Source organism: Pogona vitticeps, chromosome 2 (assembly GCF_051106095.1).
Source record: "Pogona vitticeps strain Pit_001003342236 chromosome 2, PviZW2.1, whole genome shotgun sequence".
Classification (NCBI taxonomy): domain Eukaryota; kingdom Metazoa; phylum Chordata; class Lepidosauria; order Squamata; family Agamidae; genus Pogona; species Pogona vitticeps.
Window position 1 is genome coordinate 177,212,205 of NC_135784.1, and position 22,470 is coordinate 177,234,674.

At 43.4% G+C, this 22,470-nt stretch overlaps 1 protein-coding gene and 1 long non-coding RNA gene across 2 annotated transcripts in view; one reads left to right on the plus strand and one right to left on the minus strand.

Moving 5' to 3' along the window:
• The first annotated feature begins 2,290 nt into the window (after nt 1-2,290).
• LOC140704718 (uncharacterized) lies at nt 2,291-13,212 on the plus strand. The gene is made up of 3 exons (XR_012084084.2): nt 2,291-2,429; nt 6,725-6,853; nt 13,077-13,212. It is a non-coding gene; the product is annotated as an uncharacterized LOC140704718 (long non-coding RNA).
• The window catches only part of FAM120C (family with sequence similarity 120 member C), a 28,577-nt gene continuing 17,031 nt past the window's right edge, over nt 10,925-22,470 (minus strand). Inside the window, exons 10-16 of the mRNA XM_020793077.3 lie at nt 21,161-21,410; nt 20,333-20,447; nt 18,364-18,573; nt 15,566-15,767; nt 14,142-14,280; nt 13,048-13,105; nt 10,925-12,253 (exon numbers count right to left, since the gene is read on the minus strand). Coding sequence (XP_020648736.3) covers nt 11,933-12,253; nt 13,048-13,105; nt 14,142-14,280; nt 15,566-15,767; nt 18,364-18,573; nt 20,333-20,447; nt 21,161-21,410 — 1,295 coding nt within the window. The 3' untranslated portion in view covers nt 10,925-11,932. The remainder of the gene's footprint in view (nt 12,254-13,047; nt 13,106-14,141; nt 14,281-15,565; nt 15,768-18,363; nt 18,574-20,332; nt 20,448-21,160; nt 21,411-22,470) is intronic.

Here is a 22,470-nt window from a genome sequence, read left to right on the forward strand (position 1 = left end):
TAAATATGTTGTATGCCTTGGCTCAGTCATCAATCTAAATGGAGACTGCAGCCAAGAAATCAGAACAAGACTGAGGTTCAGAAGGGCAGCAGTGAACTAGGAACTTGAAAAGATCGTAGTGTGTAAGAATATGTCACTGGAGACAAAGGCCAAGATCATTCACACTCTTATATTCCTGATAATTATGTATGGGTCTGAAAGCTGGACAGTAAAGAAAGCTGATGGGGAAAAAATATTTGTTTGAAATGTGGTCCTGGAGGAGAACTTTGCAGACAGCCTGCACTGCCAGAAAGATAAGCAAGTGGGTCTAGAGCAGTGGTTCTTAACCTTTTTGAAAGAAACGCCCCCTTGAGCCATTGAGGAAGTTATCATCGCCCCCCTCCCCGTGGTGATTGATTGATTGATTTATTTATTTATTTATTTATTTATTTATTTATTTATTTATTTATTTATTTATTTATTTATTTAAGACACTTAAATCCAATGACCCCTGAAAACAAAATCAAATTCCAAGAAAATGAAATGCCCCCCAAAAAGTAACATTTAATGATTTAGTTGCAAGTGAATTTTAAGACGCAAAAAGAAATATAAAAAGGGCATAAAAACAAATGCAGGAACTAAAATTTTTTTTAAAAAATTCTGAAACTAAATTAAAATTGGAGGAAAGTATATATTCATGCACACTGTAAAAAGGCTGCAGCCATCTTCACAGGTTTGGCTTGCTCCAGCGCCCCCCTACCGCCCCCCTTCTGCTCCAGCGCCCCCACACCGCCCCTTTTCGTTCTACCGCCCCCCTGAAAAATGAAATCGCCCCCTGGGGGGCATTATCGCCCACGTTAAGAACCACTGGTCTAGAGTACATCAAGCCTGAACTATTTCTGGAGGCAAAAATGTTGAAAGTGAGGCTTCTGTACTTTGGACACATCATGGGAAGGCAAGGTTCTTTGGAAAGGACAATCATGCTGGGATAGGTTGAAGGCAGCTGGAAAAGAGGAAGACCACATATGAAATGGACTGACTCCTTAGAAGCACCCACAGGCTTGCGTTTGCAAATGCTGAGCAGGACTGTTGAGGACAGGATGTGCTGGTGATCTCTTAGTCGTAAGGTCTCCATAAGTAGTAGATGACTGTAAGCAAGTGAATAAAGGATACCGGGCAGAACGTAATTTAGCAGGAAAAATACTTTTTATTTTAATACCGTTTCCACTGCTGCAGTAAATGGTATCTTGACCCAAAGTCAGCGGTGGGTCTGACAGCTAGCGCTCCATGGAGATACTGTATCTTTATCCCTTCTTTTCGCCTGTTAGGCTGCAGATCCTGAAAAAAAAGAGACGGGCTTGCCGAGTGAGTCCAAACTTTTCTACCTATATAGATCCAGGAAGTTCCGCCCATCTTGGAAGTGTCATAATAGTTTGGATGGGGGCAGGGGGGGAGTAAACAGAACGTATCTTTTGATCGGGCGAAGAATGCACATTTTGGGTATAACTTGACCCGTTGAACTCTTCATTGTTTGTTATTTCTAGCTCTACGGTGGGGGAGTTATAGACGTACAAGGGGAAGAGTGGTGTGTGCACTGAATATTAGTACAGTTTTTCCGGTTGGCTCTTGCCTTAGCTTTCTACTTCTAAGGGCCGGGAAAATAAAGTCGCGGAGGTGTCCTCCGCTGAACCGCAAAGGCTCTTGGGGCGCCTTGAAAGGCAACCACTTTTACTTGGCGTCGCGGCTCCTGGAGATCGCGGAGCTTTCGGTCTTCCCTGGGCGTCGACGCCAGCGTGGACGTGACGGGGCAACTGGGCCGCCATATTGAGAGTACACAAATACAGGACGGACGCCTTTATTGATATCCACTTAAAAAAAAATAAATAATATCAAACGCATAGTAAGGTTCCGGGGAGACAAATCCCACTTCCTCAGGCTGGGCACCTTCTACCTTCATGGGTGAGAGTGGCTCTGGTTGAAAAAAAAAGGACGCCGCGGGATCCAGACCCAGAACAAGAGCCGCCATCTTGAAAGCGGCAGGGCGAGGGCAGGGCGAGGGCGCGCTCAGCCAATCCGAGGCGAGGTGGTGGTTGTTTTTTTTCCCTCAACAGGCGCAAGGAGTGAGAAGAGAGGCCGGCCGCCCTGGGCCCTGATCCGGGCGGAAAAGCCGTTGGGCGCCAATGGGTTTTCTGCGGGGAAATAAACGGGATTGATAGGTTCCGCTCTTTTACGTCTAAATGGACGTTCCTGCCTTTTAGACGGAGCGCCGCCCTTCTTAAGGCTCCCGAGTTGAAACCGATCGATGGCGAATGAGTTTCAAGAGGCTGGAAGAGGGGGACACCTTGAACCGACCCTTAAAAATATGTAACAGAAAAGAAACACCGGAAAAACAAAAGACAACGAGCTTTCGATGATGAAACGCCTTCTTTAAGGCTGTGCGTCAAGTTCTTGTGGGTAGTTCCAAACTTATATACTGTTATTGATGTCTCAAATACCCAGAGCTGATGGTGTTGAGGTGCCACGTTCGCTTCTTCTTAGATGGTGATAATGCAGTTTCCTAGCTACGGAGCAGTTTGGAATTTATGGCCCATCTCTTTAAAACAAGTTTCAAAACGGCAGGAAAATGGGAGTGGCGTGGGCAGATTGCCTGATTCTTGTTGGAGACGGGCCATAAATTTCAAACTTCTTAATTTTAGCCCTATATGGTTAAATTGCCATATTGTTGACTTGTTAGGGGAACAGGAAAATTCAGGGTTAACAGAATGTAATTTGTTATGTGGGTTTTGTGGGTTTAACTTTAACTTGTAAACTACCCAGAGTAGTGCTTGCACTCATGGGATGATATATAAATCAAATAAATAAAGAACTTAATTAATTATGGCAGACTTTTTTTTCTGCTGACAGGCTTATTTGTATGCTTTGTAGAACAGCAGGCTAAGACCTCTGGCTCACAAGATCTAAAACACTGGATTCAGATTTGCCATGCTTGGAGCAAACCCCCTGAAACTAATTGCACACTTAGCTATGGCTGAGTCCTACTAATTTCAGGTCTCCTAAGCAGAGCTAAATTTGGATGCAACCTAGTACTGTACTGTTAATCAAGCATATTTAAAATGTATATATTCCATGAGATTTATTCTGCTTCATAGGGAATAATATAATTGAAACTATGATCTGTACGTTCTAGTAGCCTCTGTAGCTACCCAGCTCTGGACTCTGAAATCTAACTAGATACCTTTACCTGTGATGGCTAGGAAGTCTGATTTTAATGAATCTGAATTCATCATCCAATACCATTTTCTCCTGAATATCTGTCAAGAAGCAGAATATGTATAGTTTGGAATGCAAAGATTCTCTTCTGTTTCAATATCTATAACGTGACATACATCCACACAAAAATAAGAAACATCACTCTTTTTTACTAAAAGAATAGACTTTATTAAGCACTGTAAGTCTCTCTCCATCATCAATAGATGAACAACGTGCCAAGGTTCCACCAGCAAAAAACATTCCCAAAAGACACCCAAGCTTTCTGATTGCAAACCTACTGCGAATTTCCCCTGATTTAGAGCAACCTGTCCAAACTTACACTGATTAAAAAACCCAACAACCTATGGAGCTTGTTGTGGGGTGCGAGTATTGGGGAGATGGGGATTTGATTATCAAGGTTGGGGTGGGGTAGTAAAGATAACATTTATCCATCCACTAAGAACAGGTGTTAATAGCATAGAAGGGGGGGGAGGAGAATGCTTTTAAGAACCAAAGAAGGAAATAATGAATTTATCATCACCTTCCCATATAAGCATGAGCTTGCAATTGACAGGGGATCACTAACAAGAAAAATAAAATCAGATTTACTGTTCGGCAAAAGATTGGTTTGTATGTTTTTCTCCTTAAAGCTAAAATCTTAGGCTAAACATTTTTAAAAGGTTGTGGTGGGGAGATATAGATATATATATAGTATATGGTAAAAATGCAACGTCAAGATTACTTGAGGAGGGTGTGTGAGGGGAAAGATTGGCTTTAAGTAACAACTGAGATTGAAGTTTTTACTTTTAAAATCTTACTAGGCATTTAGTTACTATCAACAAAGCATCTACCAAAATACAAGAGCAATGGTTACAGTCAGAAAAAGTGTACATCCCATCTGAAAGGGCAATATTATAGACAGATAAGGTGCATGTGGGGATGAGGGAGTTGGTGTTTTAAAAATGAAAAGGAAAAAAAATCTAATCTTAAAAAATAACTAGAAACTGAGCAACAGTGTCTGACTTTAAGCAATGAGCAGTAAATAACAACTGAAGATGGAAAGATTTATAACAAGGTGTGTGTTCATTTAGTTCCTTTTAAACACTAAAAAATGGACTCCCAAGAAAGAGGAACAAAAATCACAATATAAAGTGAGAACAAAGGAGATTGTAGGTGAGGGTGGGTGGGAAGAAAGAAAATTTGAAAATAGAAGAACATGCATATTTAGCAAAATACATGTCAGGTAAGTTAGCTACTATAATGATTCAACCTTGGTAGTTAAAATGCTGCTAACTAGAATAAAAAAAATTTAAAAGAGAACACATTGTAGTTTGCTTAGGATTCTTGCAGCTTGATCCTAACCATGTTTACTTAAGAGCAAGCACCAGTATTTTAATGGGGCTTACAATCAAGTAAGCATGCTCTGGATTTGCAGCCTAGGTTACTTTTACAGTTGATGAGGGGGGAAATGGTGGTTCTTTGCCCTAATTGGCTACTCAGTGGCACTGTGTCCTCTTCACAGGCTCTAGTGTATACATATATTATCTGTGGATTGGGATACCCCCATTCCCCTCCACAAGAATTCAAGTCCCTGTCATAACATTTGTCTGTGACTTTCCCCCAGGGATCTAAGGGTTCACTTGTTTGCTTCTGAATGCAAGAAAAGGTGAAGTTCTAAACCACACCAGAAATGGGTTTAAAAGCTGCCCTCTAGCCTTTTCTAGTGTGTATGTCTGTATATATGTTGCAAGTATACTGGGACTTTTGTATTTATCAGAACGGTCTGGCTAAACCGACTGGTGCCCATGGCTTGAGATCCGCTAACCAGTCATATCCTGTCTTATTCCCTCAGGATGGGAAGAAAGACTTGTAAGAGATATACAGGTAATATTGGTTGGTAGGTTGGTTTTCAAGCCCCCCTCCCCAGAGTCACAAAACTATGAAGAAAGCAGGCCAAAATCCATATGTAAAACTGTATGGATTAAGTGCTAATGAAGTAGGCTGGATTTCCAGAAATATACTGAGAATCCAGAAACGGAACCTAGTACAGTGGTGCCTCGCTTAACGATTGCCTCGTTTAGCGATGAATTCGCATAACGATGTGTTTTTTTAGAAAATAATATGCACCGTATAACGATGTTTCCTATGGGTGATTTTCGCTTAGCGAAGTTTGGGACCATGCTTCGCATAACGAATGCAATTTTAGGTCCCCTGCTTCACTTAACGATGTTTCTTTTTTCAATTTAAAAAGTGTCTTAGAAGGGTCAAAAACGGTTCTAAATGCTTGGATTCGTTAGAGGACCCCCTAAGTCATGTGCAAACCTGATTTGGCTTTGATCTGACTTTTCGTTAATTTATGGTGAATTTTTTTTTTCGGCCCATAGGAACCAATGGACCTGTCAAAATCTGACAGCTCCATGCTTTCCTATGGGGGAGAAAACAATTCACCATAAATTAACGAAAGTTCAAATCAAAGCCAAATCAGGTTTGCACACGACTTAGGGGGTCCTCTAACGAACCCAAGCATTTAGAACAGTTGCTGAGTCTTCGTTAATTTTTTGTGAATTTTTTCTTCCCCCATAGGAAATAATGGAGCTGTCAGATTTTGACAGCTGTCAAAAGTTGGGGGAAAAAAATTCACCATAAATTAACGAAAAGTCAGATCAAAGCCAAATTAACTTTTGCATCCGTTTTAGAGGGTGCAGAAGCTAATCCAAGCATTTAAAACCATTTTTGACCCTTTTATGACACACTTAATTTTGCAAAAATTGACTTCGCAAAGCCATTGAAATGTATTGAGTCAGCTTCAATACATTCCAATGGAGGAAACATTGTATCGTTTAACGATGTTTCCTATGGGTTTTTTCGCTTAAGGACGGCAATCCGTGCCTATTGGAACGGATTAACCGGTTTCCAATGCATTCCTATGGAAAATGGTGTTTCGCATAAGGATGTTTCACATAACTTTTTTTTTTTGGAACCAATTAAAATCGTTATGCGAAGCACCACTGTACAGTAAGTTAGGACTGGTTGTATTCCTGTTTGAATTCATACCAAAGGAGGACCCTTCCTTTATCTAAAAGGAAGCAAATGGAACTCAATAATATATTTTTGCCATGAAAGAAGTCTTTCTGGTTGGAGCTCAGGCACAGCACATGGTGGTGGTGGTGAAACACCAGATAACATCAGGTCACTCTCAGCACCAAAATTAATAGCACAGCAATGATTCATAATAACATCTCCATCTAGCAGATGGAAATGGACCATATTCCATTAGGATCAAATGTTTAGAAGGTGGGGTACAATCAAGTCTATAGTTAGTGCTATTGAGATGGAATAAGACGTAAAAACACCCCAGCTGTGATTGCTGTTCTCTCAAATGCTGATCCATGGGTGTTAATACCAAGGGGGAAATGGCCTCACTTTCCCCAGAGGGAAGATTCTCACTCCTGCAGGAAGATACATATCAGAATCTTACAACACATATATCTTCTAGAAATGGCATAAAAATCTGCACTGGGGCAGAAGAGCCAGATCAGCTATCCAGGACAACTGAGGGATCCAATCGTAAAACCCTGATCTAACTGGAATTCCTGCAGTAAGCCAACTGAAGTCTTGGATTCAGGTACGTACTACCTGTTCTTGTTATTCATGCTACATGTTTCCAGCATGGCCTGGAAATATGGTCTATACTAAGTTCCAATATATTATAGACGAAATTGACCCAAGAAGTTATTTTGGGGGCATTAATCTAATTATAATTTCGTGTTATGGATTCTCTCTGTGGCTGCTGAATCAGGCTGCAATGTATGTCAGAGCTACTCTTTCACATTTGGCTGAGTCAGCAAGAATGTTAGAATTATGCAAGAAGACTATTGTGATTTTAAAAAGAAATAAAATATACTTAGAAGTCCAAAGAGATGCATGGAAGGGGGCTGTCTTGTCATTTGGATTGATTCTGAAGAAATAAAGCCAGCAGTTTTCATCCTTGACTTTACCACACTGGGTTTCAATTTAAAATCTCTCTGCAATAATTAATGACCCCACCCAACTCTCAGTTCCATAAAGTTCCATTAAAGATATACTGTATAATGTCTGGTGTCTTTTTGGCTCAGCATATAGCAAAGAAATTCTGAATACAATCATCCACTTTTGAAATATCACAGCTACCATTTTAAAGAAAAAGGATCTAGGATATTTTGAAAGAGAGTCTGGAATGAAGTTCAAACTTCATTTTTTCAGAGCTTCGAAAGAAGAAACCAAGCCTTTGTGTTCTCTGAGTGGCAACAAAATTAAACTTAAAATCTTAAACGTCAAATTCTGCTACCTGTATAAAGGATGCAAATGATACATTTGTACATTCTTATTTTGCTTATTTTTCTTGGTTTCAATTGTCACTGAACAGGCAGAGGTCTTACCCTACCACTGAAAATCTTACTTAGCTATCCATGGAGCATTGGCTATTTCATCCGAGCACTGCCCACACTTTGAAGAATATATTTGTCATCACTTGGAATAGAAAATTTTAAAAGCTGGGATTCAGAAAACGATTTCTGCCCCGAATGCAACAATCATTACTCTTCCACACTCCTGCAGAATCACACCACTCATACACAACTAGGTTACAAACTTTGAAATGATACTTTCCTATTACAACCAAGGAAGTGCCAGTTTGCACCTGAGACACAGTCATTTCTGCAAACGAAACAGATAAAATGCATTCTTCTATCCCTTACAATCAATATCTCGCCTGGTTGCATTGCTAACATAAAATACAGTAAAAGAAGATGGTGATCCTGTAGCAAAGGATTCGGTTTCTCAAGCACTAGAAATCTAGTATAAGAAAATGAATGTAACAGAAGACCAAGACACAGCTGCCTTGGTGGGCTGTGTGATACGATAGTGATTATGCATGCGTGTTGGTAAGCCTGGGATGTGACTCAATGACCCAAGCAGGTCAGTCTCTTCCTAATTCTGGGTTAGACCTCAGAACTGGCCGTGGTTACATTGCCTGAAAGCTTATGCTACTGGTAAGGGGAGGAAGTTATCTTTCTCCCCAGTAAATACTGTCACATTAAAGTGGCTGAAACACCCTAAGAGAACAGGGTGTTCAATCTTTCTTCTCTGGTAACGTTTAAAGATGCCAATCATGTTATAAGCCCCATATAGGAATCTGATTCCCAAGGGGGTTAAGCAATGTTCTGTGTATATAACAGGAAGTATCATCATGTCAGATGATTTATACAGTAAAGACTTTTCCCTCCCTTAACCCTGGGAATAAAGTGAATATATTTCTGCATCATCAGGTCAGTCCTAAACCAAAGCACAGTTTGTGATGGAGGGCACATTTAAATTGTTCATTCCCACCCCACCCCCAATAGCTGGCTTAATCCATTTGAGGTTGAAGCTAGGATGTTTTCTAAAAAATCCCAAGCCAAACAGCTCTGATATGCAACTACGTGCTGCCTTGCCCTGTTGACATGAATCAAAAGCACAGCACTACTGCAAAGGAAGAGTGGATTCCAGCCTTTTCCACAGCTTGAAAGCTTTGACTAGGTTCCTCCTCCTGCCTCAGCATGGACATTTCACATTTAGTTATGAAGCATTTGTGGAGAGACCCATAACTGGGACAAAGTGGTCACTTTGCTCCTCTGCAGCTTTGGGTCACAAACAGCCATTTCTAGGTTATACTGAGTTATGAAATTCTAGCAGTTAGGAAGATGGTTCCTTGCACATCACCCAACAATTCAGACTTTGAGAGTCCAGACTGCTGGTGGCACTGAAGGCATACAGAGGAACCCAACCCACACAGCTCAAGCTCAAAGTTAAAGGCAGGCACCTTACGCAGCCCCATGTCTCATTTCAAAAGCCCTCTGCAGACAATCATATCCCTGGCAAAAGGGATCTGTCCCCACCGACCCACCCCGGCAGCCTGCTTGGTGGAGGAGAGGACAGAAGTAGGAGCATCTCTGCCTGCTTTTAGTTGCAGTCATGCCCACTGCTGCCACACAGACCTAATCTGAGCATAATACCTGAAACTCCTCAGTCAAAGGAATGCAGACCTTGACAGCTTCTTCACTCCTGCTCTAGGTCTTAAGCAGAAAGCAACTGGGGATCGTATGTTCCCCAAGAAATGAAAGGCAGGAAGATACTGCCTTACCTGTGTGCTCCCCTGCAGCTAATATGGCTAGCAGACCTTTCCAGCTCATAAATCTTTCCGCCATGAATTTGTCTAATTCTTTATCAATGGGAGCTACATTAGGCAATGACCATCACCATTTATGCTGTGGGAACGAATTTCATACATTTATGATACACTGTTATGAAAAAAAATGTCTTTTGTAAATCTGGATGATGGTCAACGAGGTGGGGCAAGCCACAAAGGGATAGTGTTCCAAGGGCCAGTTTCACCCATGCTACTGGAATTGTGACAGAGGGCCACAAATCACTTTGAAGTGATTTTACCAACACTTTAACAATCTAGGAATCTGAACTACGTATCATGGAAATTAAACATCATATACCCAGAAAGTCCGCATGCATGGACAGAGCTGAAAATTTGGCTTGACATTCTCTTTCCAACAAATCTGTAATTCCAAATTGTAGTCCTAACTTCCACCTCAAGTTAATTGATCCTTCACCTTAAAAACACACATTTTCCTCATTCTGTATAAGCAAAGCTGTATGTACTCTTCCTTTTTTTAAAAAAAAAAAGCTTTATTACACACCTCTTGTACATGTTTATAGCTTATTTGATACTATTTACTTAGCTTCTGAAATCCAACGTTTTCCAGTAGAGATGGACACGACCTGCACAGGTCCGCCGCAGGTGTCGCACGCTTCTCTCTCCTGCCTCCTGGGGGCAATTGGCCACACACTGGCAGTAAGTAGCTGGCATCTCTCTTCCACCCTCCTCTGGCAGCCGCCCTCTCAGAGGAAAAGGTGGGGCAGGGAAGCCCAAGGTGCTGTCTCTGAGTGGGCAGTCACCCAGAGGAGGCAAGGAGGGAAGCATGCTGCTGCTGGTGGGTGAGTGGGCGATAACTCAGAGGAGGTGGGGGAGGGAAGTGTGTGGCACCCACAGAACATGTGTGCGAGTGCCACACCAAGCAGCCAAACCGTGGTTCATGCCCATCTCTGTTTTCCAGTGTTTTAAGAAGGACTGCAGAGCAACAAGCCAAGCAAGAATGGGAAGAAACGGCCCAAGAACAGAAAGATTAGGAAACCCAAAGGGGCACAACGACAAAGGAAACACAGCAGCAAGACAAAGAAAAGGAGTTGTGCAGGGCACTGGAAAGTTACAAATTTTCCCCATAATTATTATTGCTAAAAATGGTACTTGAATTCTAGACTCAAAATTTTTTAAAAAATATATGACAACCTGGGATTCCTAGACTATCAATTTCTATATCAGACTTAAGACTGTGCTGATGTGACCGAGTACATACAGCCCTGTCTACAGAGAAGGAGAAGCCATGGCCACTTGAACAGTGTCAGATCTCCCGAGCCATCCTATCCCAGGATAGGATCACCACCACTCTGATGGCTCTGGGTTAGGACTGATGCCTTTTTCTCCACAAACCCCTGAGGCACTTCTCAATTGGCTGGCAATCCACCCACACCCTCCTTTCCAGCTCCAAGACCATATCCATTGGTTCAGGGTCCTGGAAAAATGTACATAACAGTAAGTGCTTGTCTGTTTGAAAGATAATAAATTTTCTGTCTGGTATTGGGAGACCAGCCTCATCCAGCCCAGCCGCCTTGCTGGCAAGGCTAAGTGCTGGGAACTATGGAAGCAGGTCTTTAATTCATAAAACGCATAGCGCTTCAGAATGCAAGTTATCTCCCGGGAACATTTCAACCCATTTCTGGGTTTGCCGCGTTCATATTTATATATAGCTCTATTCATGTTATATATAAATATAATCTCTCTCTATCTCTCTCTTTCATATATATAATAAAATGCACATGCTGACCACTATACACACGTGGTGTATGCTTTGCAACAGCTGTGCTACTCTCTCTTTCTCTCTTTTAAAAATCATTTGCCTCCCCCACTTTATTCCATCCCGTTACCATCATTCCTCAGAGCAATACTGCTATTTGGTCTGATGGTGGGGGAGCTGGCAAGAAATGAACAAGGCAGGCAGGAAAAATCTGCCCCATTTTAAAATAAAACCTTGCCGGCTTTTTTTTCTCCTTTAAAAATATCCCCTTCCCAAAACCCAGAATTCTTGCCCCTTAAAAAGACTCCCCCCCCCTATAAAATTAAAAAAAAAGGAAAAGAAAAACAAATTCAAATAAATTTAAAAAAGAAGAAAAAATGATGCCGCCGTCATGGATCTGATTGGCACGATGGCAAATTCAAGAAGGGCAGGAGTGCAAACAGCGGAAGTGGTCACATCCTGAACATTCCATGTCACCCATGCTGCAATCCACTAGTGATCAGAGCTCACCGTAGGAACCCTCCAAAACGCACAGTATGAGCTATCAGGGAAGCAACTCCTCCTTCGTCTGCTCAACCCTGTACAGTCCCGACCACCAGCACTTGATAATGTTGGCATTCCATGGATTTGCAAAAGTGCTTCCACTGCTAACCCTTCCCTGCCCCACTCCTGGCTGCCAAAGGGGGGGGGGAGTTGCCACTTCTCCTCTTCCCACTCCTGCCCCCCAATTGCCGGCCAATCAGAGCCCCAGCGGCTCCTGTTCACTCCTCTTTCTGTAGAGCCTGGAAGGGAAGCTTGTTCTCCGGGCACCGCTCAGGGTCCCCGCTCAGGGTCCCGAAGAACGTGCTATTGTTATTGCACGAGTCAGTGTCTCTGGTTAAGGCACAAGGTGATGTGGCTGCGGGGTATGCTCCAACGGCTGGGTCCTCACCCGCTGCAGAGGTGGTGCCCCCGTTCCCATTCACCTGGGACTGGGGGCTACTGTTGCTGCCACTGCCGCCGCTGCCGCCACTGTTGCTGCTATTGTTACTGCTGCTGCTGCTGCTCAATTCTGTTGTCTTTGCGGGTCCATCGGTAGAGCCCTGCCAAACACAAGATGGTGGCTCTGGATAAATGAGGAAGCAGAACTACTGCCAGGCAGACTGAGGGCAGTTGATTTTGGGTGCGAAGAAAACAGCAGGCAACCGTTACTTAATTTGCTGCTGTTTCAATTCTACCAGGGGAGTTGCTGTCTTAGGTGACAACGTAGCTTGAGTAGTCCTAGGAAGGAGGGATGTGTGTTTGCCATTTACTGCTTTGTCTCAAGAAGCAGAATGTTTTCAACCAGTACTGAATCCAGATTTATTAAAAGGGGAGTTGACCTTCTAAGATGGGGATAGGGAGCTGTTTCTATCCAGGGGCTTTTGCATTAGCAGTAACGCAAAGTCCACACAGATGTCCAAATTGGACTAGAAATTCACCTGTGTCATCCTGCCAGGCGGAGCAAGGAGACTTTTTACCCACATTATGTGCAACATGGTAATTCTCTGTAGCCACCCACAATGTGAAATAACACCCACAGATCTAGTTTCCATCTGGGGGACCATGCGCCCAATCCACAGATGCTGTTACATGCCATCTGCCATTCTTTACATGCAATGGCTCGTTTTGTAGGACACAGGAAATAAGTGTTTCATTCTCCTTGATGGACTGAAACCTCTGTCCTGGATGGGGCAATAAAACAGCTAGAGAATGAAGGCTTATGAAGGTCTTCTTTTTGGATTGTAATTCCCAGAAATACACAGCAAACACAGCCAGAGGTGCCTAGCAGAGGTGCAGAAAACTGGACCTGTTAGATCCTGGGAAGGGAAGAGCAACAAAGGGGGTACCTACATACCTGCTTGTTCACTTTCTTGTTTCCTTTAGGAATTTTCCCAGAGCCATCACGGCCACGGCTGCAAAAACAAAGAAAGGAACAAAGAGAACAGTGTGATGGCTTTAGCATTTCACCAACAAAAGTGAGAGAAAATCATTTCATCATCCCACCATTCCCAAAGGGGGGGAAAAGTATGAATTATCATACAAACTCATGTGCAGATTCAGACTTGTAAATAATTCCTCAACCGGGCAAGTACGATTCATGTTTCAGGCAGAGAAGTTTAGCAAAACATGAGATTTCAAGACAGTGGCTACCATATGTTGACAAAGACAGGTGGATTATGAAAAACGGTGGGCTAATAATTTGTGCGGATTTTATGTGCTGGACTGCACAGGCCATCAAAAGAATCACACCAGCACTGTTCTAATCCTAAGGAAATGGCAGCGATTTCACTCCTTTCCTTCAGGCGTCATTGGCCAGCAGTTATTCCATCTCGCTACAAAAGCAGGGAAGGGACAGGAAGCAGGATCCGCTGCATCAGCGCAGCTGAGAGATCAGATGCCCTTTGGTTTCTCCACTTCTTGCGGATATTGTTTTTTTTTTTTTAATAAAATGAAAGTTATTTCATACTGCTTCTCATCATTCAAAAACTTTACTCAAACCTAACTGATTCACCAGATAATTGGTTAAAAGACAACATGAAACAACATTATTTTTTAAACTGACAGACCGCTTATAAGTACTTGAGCAAATCTTGCTAATTTGCAGGTGATTACAGGACTATCCATCATATACTGTATACCTATTCAGAAGAAAGTCCAAATAAATTCAGTGGGGCATGCCCTGAACAATTTGCAACTTGTTCTAAATGCGACCCACTGGATCTCAACTCGCTGACCCTCTCCTTCCATCAGATGCCCCTTCCTCTTCTCTTCCCGGCTCCCCCTTTTTTTGGGGATACTGAGAGACAGAATCCAAAGTCTGTTTCCCCTCCCCATCCCCACGAGGAATCCACAGATCATAAAAGGTAGACGGGGCACACAGGAGAAAGCCCCTTTTTTTGAGAGCAACTGTTGAAGGCCAAGGGGGCTTCCCTTGGACTGGACACCTACCCTTTCCCAGGGCCTCCAACCGACACAACTTGCATGCCGAAGGAGCCCTGCCCCCGGGAGGGTTTGCTCCCAGCCCACTGGCCGACCACCATCCCTGCAATCTCCAGTTTGCCTCCCTGGGGTGGGATAGGATGGAGCCCTAGAGGAAGGAAATAAGACAGGTAAGAGGCAAAAGCAGAGCCGGTAGCGTCCTAGGTCCAACAGGAACAGCCTATAGGTTAAAAAGAGAGAGGTTGTGTGTGTGTGTGTGTGTGTGATGTGCACACCCTGTGGTGCAGGTCTACACACACACACACACACACACACACACACACACACACACACACACAAACATTTCATTTATCCTTTATTAGTCTCAGTTCTGTCTGCCTTTAAAAAGAATAGTCAAAGCTATAATGGAAAAAATAAAACAAAAGGTAACTACAGAATAAAACCATTAAAATCACAATGATCAAAGCACTTAAAATTAATGAGCACATTATTTTTTATCTTATTTTTTTATTTATCTTATATGCCACTCACAGTACCTAAAGGTCTCTGGGCGGCTCACAACAATTAAAATACAGTAAAAAAAAGATAAAACAATTAAAATACAATTAAAATTGCCATCAGGACCCACGGTTGATATTATTACAATTGAAAGCCTTCTGGAACAGGAAGGTTTTGACCTGACGCCAAAATGTCATCAACGTCAGTGCCAGATAAATTTCAGTCAGGAGGGCATTCCATAGTCTGGAGGCAGCTGCCAAAAAGGCCCTTTGTCTACAAGCCGTCCCTCTTACTTCCTTGAGGGACGGCTCTTTCAAAAGGGCCCCCTGGCTAGATCTTAACTGCCGGGTAGGTTCATATGGAAGGAGGCGGTCCTTCAGGTATCCAGGGCCCAAGCCGTTAGTTAGTTAGTTAATTAGTTAGTGTATGTGTAAGCAGTTAATGTCTTTTCAGATGAGGAACTTATTGGTCAAACACCTCCTCTGGGCAAAAAGTAAAAACTCTGACCATTAGAGAAATCACAGTGGCTAAGCCAGCGCTCATACCTGAACGTCCCAGGAAATGGTGCAACTCACCATGGCTAATTGCCACTAAATAGCAAGTCCTTGCTTGGCTTTCTCACTGTGTGCTAGCTGGGTGGATTGCTGCACCACCAAGCATCCAAGCAGAGACTAGCTAATTAGAGGTAATTTGCTGCTGTGAGTCAACACCATTTCCGCTTCCAGCAGCTTAACTACTGAACAAGATTTGGGCCACAAACCAATTACCTGGATCTTGAGTGCTCACTGGCACTGGTATTTATTTTGAATTTTACGGTCAATTCTTACTCTGTTGATGCCACCCACTCTGAGTGCACTTTTACATACAGAAAAGCAGTATACAAAAATCTCTGAACCAAGCATACGGCACAGGCAACAGGAAACCGAGCCACTTACCCGTGAAGCCTCTGGTCCTCCCAGGGCCTGGGGGCTGAATGGAGCCAACCGTGCGAGGGTAGATAGGCAGAGGATAAAAAGGTGGGGCCATGGAGGAGACAAAGGGGGGAGGGGGGAGCAAAGGTGGTGGGGCCTGGCGGTTGAGGTTGATGCCTTCCAAGATGCTCTGCCTCATCTTCTCGACTTTGGACACCTGCTCAGCCTGGCCAAAGAGCAAAACGAAGAGAAGAACAACAACAGTTGGGTGGTGGTCTGGGAGTACCACTCAAAGCTATCCTATATTTGCCTACATCTTTGTGATATTGATTGATAACTATTATTAATATTATTATTCAATTATTGATCATTCAAGATAGAATTAAGATTAAGTATAAAGAGGCAAGAGGGACAGCTGCCGTTGACACAATGCAGTATATTGACTATTATCTAATGTTATGGAGAGCTATGGTCCAAATGACATTAAGTGGTTTAAACTCTCACACTTGTATCAGTGAGAGTTAAAAGTCCTTGAGTAAATTAAGTGTCAATTTTTAAAATCCCCAGGATAAAATAATCAAGGATATTTCCAAGAATATGAATAACCAGATACCAGTTTGCTCAGAGGTTTAAGTCAAGGAAAGAGGCGAGGCATTGTGGCACATTCCTCTTCCTGAGGAGGCAGGGCCAAGACAAACTTCCACTCTTGCCACCAGCCGGACAGCCAGCAATAACTCCAGGAACCCTAACAACTACGCTACAAAACTCATGGCCATAACTTTGCGTGGCAGAAACGGATGACATCATCAGCTTGTGCTGCTAAAATTTATTTTAAATTTATTTAATGATTCCTTCCATTTTAAGTTCCAAGGATCCCCGGGGCTTTTATCCTGGGGAAGCCCTTTGGGAGGCTGCCGAGAGGGGAAGAGGGGGCTTTAATCAACAAAAATTGCTGCTGGATCACCCCCAGTGGTTGCAGATCCCACAAGCAGCAATCTGGTGGCCATTCCGGGCTAAGATGATATCTACTACTTTTCTCAGCAGCCCATTCTCTAGGAGTCCCTGCTGTTCACTCTCCAAGCAGATCCACTCCAGCCTGGGTGTTACAAACACTGCAGAGAGACAAAGTCCATCTGAACTGGCAACTTCAACAGTGGGGGTCATACTCTACTCCCCCAGTTTTGGAAATCAGAAGTGATGGAGCCCTCAGAGAGCAATCAGTATATCGCTCCATAAGACGCACCTCTCCATAAGACACACCAAATTTTTAGGAGAAGAAAACAGGAAAAAATAATCTGTTTTCTTTGCTCCATAAGACGCACAGACTTTCCATCCCCCCGTTTTATGGAAAAAAGTGTCTTATAGTGCGAAAAATACGGTAACTTTCAGCCCAGATTACTGATGAGAAGGATGATGAGGGAAAAGACATTCCATAGTCCCCGAGGCCACTGTATCAGCATAGTCTCCATGACTTCCACCCTGTGGTCCAGATGCCTTAAGAAGAAAGCCGGAGTTAGCTGCAGTGGCAAACAAACAGGACGCTGAAACGAAGTACACGGGTTCCTGGCTTTGTACTGCTTTCACCTTTGCTTTCCCAGGGTCTCAAGAAGCCTACATAGTTAAGTGCCACTACTTTTCCCCAAGAGATGCCTCTTCCTTTTTTTTCTGGCTGATAAATTATAGGAGGAGGGAGAATGGAAGAAAAGGGGGGAAATAACTTTAAAAACAGAACACGGTGGCCAGGCTATTAACAAGGATGAAAAGATTTCACCATATTTCCCCCACTGCCTTACACTGGCTACCTATCTGCTTCCCCAGTGATTTCAAGGTGTTAACCATTACATATAAAGCCCTTAACGGTTTAGGCCCTTGATACCTGGCAGAGCGCCTTCTTCAGCCCAGTTCTACCCGTATCACCCGCTCCAGTCAGGCTGGGTGGCTGAGAGGCCTAACACCAAGAGAGGCCTGGTGGGAAGAAACCAGAAATCGGGCCTTCTTGGAAGTGGCCCCTCGCCTTTGGAACAACTTACGTGTTCAGATCCGCTTGGCTCCCTCACTGAGGGCCTTTCAAGACTAGCTTGAAGACATGGCTATACAGGCAGGCCTTCCCTACAGCCATTACCTAGCCTATCTCCCCTTTTCTTCTTTTTCTTTTCTCTCCTCCTCCTTCTTCCTCTTCTCCCCCCCCCCTTTCTTTTTTCCTTTCCCATCTTGGATTAATCTGGATTTTATCTTTGTTTATTTTTATATTATATGTAAACCGCCCAGAGTCGACACGTTGTAGATGGGCGGTATATAACGCAAACAAACAAACAAACAGTAAGAACTGCAGTAGGTTGTTCCTTAGAATCAACAAGACCTGCCTTTCTCTCTCTTTTTTTAAACAAAGATAAAAACAAAAATGGAAAGTATTTCCTCCTTCCAATTTGGAAACTGAATTTTGTCTTGGTCTTCCCTTCTCAAAAGGGAGGGGTTAACCCTGACCTATTTATCAGACTTGCTTACCTACTCAACCACTGACTGAGAAGACCCGTTGCTTACTGAAGAGTGCTGGGCTGGACGGAGAAGAAAATGGAAAACACACAATACAGGACCAGCAGCAGTTCTTCTCTCCTTTAGAGGCCCACATCCCGTCCTGTGCCATCCCACTGCCTGTTCTATGAGGGAAATGTATGTAGATGGAGGACTGGGAGCCTGGGCTGGGCATGGGAACAAGTAGGTATGGTAACTGCAGTCAAAGACAGGCTACAGCCCAGCTAAGGAAGTCAGCGGCAGAACCGACTGCTATGGATCAGCTCTTGTCCAAGAGGACTGGCACTTACCTGTCCATCACAGAGGTCTATCAGAGGGGCCTTCTCTCGTGTGGCTTTGATCAGCTTACTCTGGAAGAGCTTCCCATCAAAGTAGATCCATGGACAGCAATGCTCCCAGGGCACAGGCTGCCCACAAGCGTCGTTGGCAAAGAGAGCGGTGTCCACTCCGCTCATCAACAAAGCAGCCAGCTGAACTCCTCTGGGATCCAGTTTCTCAATCTGCAACACATGCAACATACTTTGGACTTAAGGAGCCTTTTCCTTTGGCACAATGTCTCCCTTCCTTTGTCCTTCAGGCCCTGGTTAATAGCTCTCCAGCCCAAGGAGCACTTACATCATACCTTCACAAGGCCTGTGATAGGAAGGAATATATGCCAGTTTGGGATAAAGCCCAAGGTTCTTGCTCCAGCCTCATAACAACAGATCCAGGCTGCTCATATCATCAGTGAAACCATCCAGAAAGATCTAGTCCTCTGCCAGCAGGTTTCTGTTCACATCATTCTGATCATACCATTCATTCATTCATTAAGTATCTGTTTAATCCACTCAACAATCTAGCTGTCATGTTCTGGACCTGCTAAAATTTCAGTATCTGCTTCATGGGTAAGCCCACATAGAAAACATTACAGTACAGTAGTCTAATCACCAGCATGGAGAGGGACTCAGTGTCAAGGTAGGGATGCAGCTGGGCGATCTTGCCTAAGATGGAAATAGGCAGAACAGACCACAGATGCTACCTGGGACTGCACCGATAGCACTGGGTCGAGGAATAACCCAAACTGCGAACCTCATCCTTGGCAGAGAGAATAGTCCCCCAAAAGAAAGGGAGGCACTCAAACTGCAGGCACCAGGGGCACCCACCCACAGGGCCTCCGTCTTGTCCAGTTTCAGCCTCAGTCTGTTATCCATCATCCACACCAGTACAACATCCAGGCAGCACTCAAGGGATGGGACAGCATTCACTGCAGAAGGGTGAAAGGAGAGATAGAGCTGAGCATCATCAGCACACTGAGGATACAAGATTCCAAAACTCCTGATGACCTTCCCCAGCAGCCTCATATAGATATTAAACAGCAATAGGGAGATGATCGACCCCTGAGGGACTCCACAATTCAGAGTCCAAGATGTACACACCATCTCTCCAAGTTGCACTCTCTGAGGTCAGTCCTTGAGGAAGGACCAGAGCCAGGACAAAGCCGGGCCACCAATCCCCAACTCCAAGAGCCACCTCAGGAGGATACCATGGTCAACAGTATCAAAGGCTGTTGAGAGATCAAGGAGGACTTGTCGGCCTCCCTCAAAAGGGCATCTTGCAGGGAGACTAATGCTGTCTCCATGCTGTGACGCGGCCTAAACCCGGACTGGAATGGGTCAAGGGCATCAGATTCCTCCAAGAGTACCTGTAGCTGGTATTATATGCTGGAAGCAGACAGCAGGTGCAAACAAAGTACAGAGTACTTAAGTGGCTATATGGCAGATGGCTCATATAAAGTGCAACCACATTACGAGGGAAACACAAAATTCACTCATATCCATTTGCTGTGGAGTCACACCAGGGAATCTGGGTTTTCCCAGATCTGTTCACATTAATTGATCACAAAAGGAAAGGAAGAAATCCTTGTTTACCATTAGTTTGCAGCTTTTGTCATCCTGCAGGAGGCGTGCTTACAAGGGAACTGCCTAATAAGCTGCAAACAAGGATTTCCTCCTCTCATTTTGGTGAACATAAAAATCAGTGTGTTAGCAAGAGACAGATTGATGGCTGACTAGGGCAGTGGTGGCACATGCACAGCGTATGCTCACAGAAAAACTCTGAATCCTTGCTCATGGATGCAAGGAATTATCTTCTGAGGGGGAAAAAAACAGAACTGGGAAGTTCCTCTTTCTCAACCTGCTCATTCTAATTTAAGTGATCATCACATCTTCTTCTGATGTCATTCAAATAAAAATGTTGCAGGGATCAAACCCAACCACCTACCTTCAGTTCTTGAAGCTGATCTGGCTCATACAGCTGAGCAGACACAGCCTGAGCCAGGAAAGCATCCAACTCATGTCTGTGCAGGATCCGACCGCCAGGCCATTGTATCATATATCTTTAAGGGAAAAAAGTAGAACAAGGAGACAGGAGATGTCAAACAAAAATCTATCATGCACTAAGAATGAGCAACAGGCATCCAGAAGGATATTTTCTGTCCTGCTCCTAAACCTTGGTGGCAATTATAATAATGTGAAGATTTTACACATTTGTTAGGAGTCTAGAGCATTTTCAGTTGCAATTTTGAACTTATGTTTTCTTGGAAATAAGATGAACGCTCATGAACATGGTTTTTTGGTTAATACCAAAAATTTGAGCTCCACACTCATGATTTCTTGATTTAGAAAAGTATCTTGTACTCACACCTCAGTAGCTGGCCAGAATCACTCCACCATGTTTAGAAGCAGAAAAAAAGACACCAGCCATACTTCAGAATGACCGATAAGCCTGAGGAATTCAACCTACACTACCACCAATCCACATGGAATTGGGAACCGCCATATAAACATAATGGCATGAAATAAAACAGACCAGAGAAACCTCCAGCCTTCAAAAAAGACCAGTCTCCCCACCTTTATGGGTTCATTTACAAACATCCCCCTCCATTTGTCCTCCAGAGTATGTGGCAGGATCTTCAGTAAATGTCACTCCAAATTCTCATCACCACACCTCAGTCACAAATCAAACACTCCACTTGGCCTACGGAGCCATGAATGATGCTGACATACACTTACATTCCCTCTTATCCCTCCCCAATTCTAACCCACTCACCTTAGCACACAACACAGCAGCAGCAGATGCGTGGGGACGTTAGCAGGGTTGAGCATGCCTGGCGTGTCTGATTTCATGCAGGCCAGAAACGCTCTCATGCGGCGGTTCTTGTCTTCCACTGCTTTGCCCAGCCAAAGCTTCTTGATGTTGGGGCAGGTCCACTCTCGAAAGGCCAGGGCTGAGACCAACTCCGGAGTCTGGGGTGACTTGCCTTTGTATGCTGACCATTCCTTGATGATCACTGGATGAGCTGTGTAAGAAAGGACAGAGTCCATTGGACTACAAGGCTTCATCCCTTTCCCAAATGCACATGCTAAAGAGGAACACAGTTTAGATGTAACATTTGTTAAGACTGGAGTGTGGATACCTCAAAGAGGGGTTACTTGGATAAGAGATTATTTTAAATTTATTTAGCATTCCTCCCACCAAAAAAAAGGCCATGATCACGGAGAACAGAAATGAAACTCATAAAATATTAAATGACGCACGGTATGGAAAAAGCAAAGCAAGGCATCTCCTCTGTGATAACACTAGAATTAAGGGTCTACAACAGCTGAAAAAAAGGTAGTGCCCCTTACGTGGAACATTTCTGAAACACAGTATTCTCTGCCGCAAGATATGGTAACACCCAGTAGCTCAGAGGATGAGACAAGTTCAGCAAGGAAGGATAATTCAAGGGCTGTAAATTATCGTAACTGAACAGGCGGCCATTTTCAGAAACATCCCATTGACGAGATGCTAGACAGTAACAGCAAGAAAAGACAACTGACTTCACATGCTTCTAAGCGACGTCCAGTGAACCATAATGTCTAGGATAAGGATGGGAGTGAAGGGCCCCAAATGATATGGAATCATTAGAAATAGGATCAAATTTCGAGAACATTGTTTTTAGAGAATCTAACAAGAGAAGGTTAAAGAATTTATAAACCATTTATTCAAAATAAACAATATTCTTAAAAATATATTACTAATTTGGAATAAGTACAGAATACTTAGTCTCAACAATGTTGAAAGATCAACATTATGACTTGAGGGATGAAATAAATACAGGGAGTTAGGAGAAGATACAGGACATAAGAATATTGAAATCCATGTCTGTAAGGAGTAAGGAAAATTTTTATAATTTAGTTTGGAGATGGTATTTAATTCCGGTGAAATTAAATCAAATAAATACTGTATGAATTTAAGTTCCGTTAGAGAAACCTCCTAACCCGTGGCTCCACGGCCAAATACTTAAACCACTGAGCTAAGCTAAGGTGTAATATGAAAGTAAAGAAGGAATTTATGTACACTTTTATAGACATCTGGGA